At 40.7% G+C, this 4,905-nt stretch overlaps 1 protein-coding gene across 1 annotated transcript; it reads right to left on the bottom strand.

Annotated features, from left to right (window-relative positions):
- Positions 1-688: 688 nt before the first annotated feature.
- Positions 689-4,241, bottom strand: LOC106013484 (the record flags this gene model as incomplete). The annotated part of the gene is given in 1 exon segment (XM_035972977.1): positions 689-4,241. A coding segment is annotated over 1 exon segment (2,865 nt). The 3' UTR covers positions 689-1,329.
- Positions 4,242-4,905: the final 664 nt, after the last annotated feature.

Here is a 4,905-nt window from a genome sequence, read left to right on the forward strand (position 1 = left end):
CCCTGCTATAACCGACTGACTGGGCTCCGGTGATGCCCTGTTATTGCCAATACCTTTTAATAGAGACAAAGAGTAGGGGAAAAATGGGGATTTAAAAAATCCCTGTTATTACCGGGCTTATGGTTTCCACTGTAATCTAATCTCTGATGATATCACTATCATCATGAAAGATCTGAAGAATAAAATGATGAGGGAGTGTGGCTGGCAACACAACTTCCTGACAACACCTCGGTCATAGCCGGACCAGGGGGACCGGTTCGACCCATGAAATCTCACTTCACACTCATACAGCCCAGATTACTAGGCATGATGTCCTGAGATCTTGCGAGTCAGTGGCCATGCGTTCACCGAGATTTGGGACCCACATTATGAAAATGAAACACACAGCATACTCTCACCGAAGACAGCCACATCAAAGTAATCAAACAAATATATGTATATATATATGGAATCATGCAAGGTCTTCTGCCAGATGACATCAACACAGCAATTATATTGTCATTTAGATTTAGTTTTTAAAAAAATTAGGCGGAATCAAAGGAGGGAAAGTAAAGAAGTAAGGCCTGTCAGTGGCGCCCTCCAACCGCCCACTATGAAAAAGTGATCAGGGACAGAGATACATCCACAAAACTATATAGGCCTACCGTATATATCGGAACTCAACATCAAATAATGACAAAGACACCCATTGTGTAAAAAGTATTAAAAAAACCCAAAAATGTCCTTTGTATTTGCAATCACAGTCACTCATTTTGTCTTCCTTTCTTTGAAAAACAGCCAGTCACAAAAAAACCGAGTCCAATCTGTCCTACTTTTATAACGATTTCTTCCAACCACTGTGAGTGAGTCACAGTGTGACGATATGTTCAAATTTCTTTCCGTTGGTGAATGTCAGGGTCTTGCATGTGAAGATAAGGAATTTTCTACTTTGCCTCTACGGTGCAATCTTTGCAGACATAATTTCTTACAGTTACAGTTTCTTATTTTTAATGAAACGGACCTCGTACATGTAGATAATTTCAATTCTCATCATGACTCTCATAAGAGGCTTGGATATCCACAGAAGTCACCAAAAAAACTAATATATGTTTTAGTTGTAGCATTCTGAAGGCCTTTGGTGAAGCATGATAAAAGGACAGTGCATAGCTCGTCTCATACTGTCCATCATTCACCTTTTTGCTGTTTGCTAGCAGAAAAAAGGGTAAATCTCCTCGTTTTAATTAAATTAGACGTTACTTCTTTGATGTAGATCTAATTTGTGATGTACCAGTACTTCTTTCTTTAAATGGGCATTTAAAGTTATTGGAAAAGTTTCTTTCTAGTACGAAGTCATTGTTTTCTCATTTTCTGTCTGTTCAATTTCCTTGTTCTGATTCGTTCAGCCTGAGATTTCTGACCCCGTTCAACAGGTTTTCTCGAGCCATTTTTATTGATTCTTGACAGAATACAGTTGAAACTTTGAGAAGCTTTTTTTTTCCTTCGAGGCAAATAAGGTCGAGATCTTGGTGGATTTCTCAAAGGCGTTATTTTTTCTGGTGGATTTGGAACATCAAAACAGGTAGGAACAGCCTTTAAAGTTTTCAGGTGAGTCTTTTTCTCTGACGTAAACTGACTGTCTTCAAAATGACTGGCACATAACACAGACCCGCTGTTGATCTGTGCAGCAGATTTGTTGAGGATATCTTGCCTCCCTGTGTTGATCACCCACTGTCTACACCTTTCTTCATCCTTTGGAAATCGAAAGAAAGACATGTCTGGGTTGTCAAAGCGATTGTTTCTGCAGTTGATGGCAGCGCAATGTTGGACTCGATGTTTCTTCATTTTCCCAGTGGGTTTGGCTGTAGACGAGTCTGTGGAGGGGGCAACAGCACCAGACACGATAGCTTCATTTTGATTTTGACTGTCCTCCACGACCACTTTGTCACTTGCACTATCACTCCTCACAGCCAAAAGTGTTTTTGAGTTAAGTTGTTTTACTATGCAAGGATACCGTTCTATAGTTGTTGACTGTCCTCCAGAATTAAAGTTACCTCTTTGGAGCAACACAGGCCTACTTCTTTCTTTGACGGAGTGTGTTAAGTTGTTTGAAGAGTTTCTTAGTTGCTTTATCCTAATTCTCTGTCTATTTAATTTTTTTGTTCGAATTCTCATTGGTTCATATTGAGATTGCTGTTCAGGTTCAATAGGTCCACTTGAGTCATTTGGTTTTTGACGACTGAATACAGCTGAAACTTGCTTTTCCTTCAGTCTGGGCAGATTATAAGAGTGAGATTCTGGGGGATTTCTCAAAGGTATTATTTTTTCAGAAGCATTTGGAATATCAAAACAGGTAGGAACAGCCTTTTTATGTTTCACATGATGAGTCCTTTTCTCTGATGTAAACTGACTGTCTTCAAAATGATTGGCACACAACACAGACCCTCCCCTGAAGAGCTGCGCAGAAGATTTGTGGAAGATATCTTGCTTCCCTGTGTTGACCACCCACTGTCTACACCTTTCTTCATCCTTTGGAAATTGAAAAAAAGACATGTATGGGTTGTCAAAGCGGTTGTTTCTGCAGTTGATGGCAGCGCAATATCGGCCTTTGTGTTTTTTCTTTCTCCCAGTGGGTTTGGTTGTAGACGAGTCAGAGTAGGAGGTAACAGTGCCAGACACGACAGCTTCATTTTGATTTTGACAGTCCTTCGCGACCACTTTGTCACTTGCATTATCACTCTCCTCAGCCAAAAGTGTTTCAGAGTTATCTGAGTTGAGTGGGCTTGCTATGCAAGGATGTTGTTTTAAATCTGTAGATTGTTCTCCACAAGTAAAGCTACCTCTCTGAAGCAACACAGGCCTACTTCTTTCTTTGACGGAACGCGTTAAGTTGTTTGAAGAGTTTCTTAGTCGTTTTATCAGGCTAATTCTCTGTCTATTTAATTTCTTTGTCCGAATTTTGATTTGTTCAGATTGAGACTGCTGTTCTTTGAGATTGCTTGCGTCATTTATTGGTTCTTGATGACAGAATACAGCTGAAACTTGCTTTTCCTTCAGTCTGGGCAGATTATAAGAGCAAGGTTCTGGTGGATTCCTCAAAGTAGTCACTGGTGTTATTTTTTCAGGAGCATTTAGATTATCAAAACAGGTAGGAACAGCCTTTTTTTGTTTCAGGAGAGTCCTTTTCTCTGAGGTAAACTGACTGTCTTCAAAGTGATTGGCACAGAGCACAGACCCTCCCCTGAAGAGCTGCGCAGCAGATTTGTGGAGGATATCTTGCCTCCCTGTGTTGATCACCCACTGTCTACACCTTTCTTCATCCTTTGGAAATCGAAAGAAAGACATGTGTGGGTTGTCAAAGCGATTGTTTTTGCAGTTAATTGCAGCGCAATGTTGGACTTTGGGTTTTTTCTTTCTCCCAGTAGGTTTGGTTGTAGACAAGTCAGAGGAGGAGGCAACAGTGCCAGACATGACAGCTTCATTTTGATTTTGACTGTCCTTCGCGACCACTTTGTCACTTGCACTATCACTCTTCTCAGCAAAAAGTGTTTCAGCATTATATTTATAATCTGAGTTGAGTGGACTGGTTATGCAAGGATGTTGTTTACCGGTATCTATAGCTGTAGACTGTCCTCCAGAACTGAAGTTACTTCTCTGATGCAAAACAGGCCTACTATTTTCTTTGGCGGAGCGTGTTAATTTGTTTGAAGAGTTTCTTAGTCGTTTTATCCTAATTCTCTGTCTAACCAATTTCCTTGTAAGAATTCTGATTCGTTCAGATTGAGATTGCAGTTCACGTTCAACAGGTTTTCTCGAGCCATTTATTGGTTCTTGACTACAGCATACATTTGAAACTTTGAGAAGCTTTCTTTTCAGTCTCGGCAGATAAGGTGGAGATTCTGGTAGCTTTCTCAAAGGCGTTATTTTTTCTGGGGGATTTAGAACATCAAAACAGGTAGGAACAGCCTTTAAAGTTTTTAGGTGAGTCTTTTTCTCTGATGTAAACTGACTGTCCTCAAAATGACTAGCACAGAGCACAGACCCGCTGTTGAGCTGTGCAGCAGATTTATGGAGGATATCTTCCCTCCCTGTGTTGATCACCCACTGTCTACACCTTTCTTCATCCTTTGGAAATCGAAAGAAAGACATGTCTGGGTTGTCAAAGCGATTGTTTTTGCAGTTGATGGCAGCGCAATGTTGCACTCGATGTTTCTTCATTTTCCCAGTGGGTTTGGCTGTAGACGAGTCTGTGGAGGGGGCAACAGCACCAGACACCAGACACGATAGCTTCATTTTGATTTTGACTGTCCTCCACGACCACTTTGTCACTTGCACTATCACTCCTCACAGCCAAAAGTTTTCTTGCATTGTTTGAGTTCAGTTGTTTTACTATGCATGGATATCGTTTTTCCATAGTTGTAGACTGCGGACTAAAGTAAAAGTAAAGTAGACTGTCCTCCAGAAGAATTGAATTCTACTTAAAATGGGAATCGAAACTCAAAATTACATGATACTAGATTAAGCTACTGGGCCTAATAAGCACACAACAACGGAATGGGGCGTGTACATAATTTTCTAATTTATAGTTTATAGAACAACTGTTCTACTGAAAACAATCACAGATGCGGGCGTTTGAAACATAAACATATGCAAAGAAAGAAGGCAGAAATTCTTGACCATCACAAACTCTTCCCTTCGATGCATAAAAACAAAACCATGCACACTGGCCGTGGAGAACAATTATAGAGCTAGGCCGTATAGTTAGGGCAATGAACAGCACAACACACAAGGCTACTACTACACAGTACACGCTGATAAGAAAGTAGGTCAGCAGTTGACGCGCTCAGCCTCTCTCAGCTTTGGATGTTGGCAACAATTCGAAAAATACGAAGCTATGATGTAACCATCGTCTCCGAGTCAGGGGAAGCT

The sequence above is a fragment of the Aplysia californica genome, unplaced genomic scaffold (assembly GCF_000002075.1).
Source record: "Aplysia californica isolate F4 #8 unplaced genomic scaffold, AplCal3.0 scaffold00936, whole genome shotgun sequence".
Classification (NCBI taxonomy): domain Eukaryota; kingdom Metazoa; phylum Mollusca; class Gastropoda; order Aplysiida; family Aplysiidae; genus Aplysia; species Aplysia californica.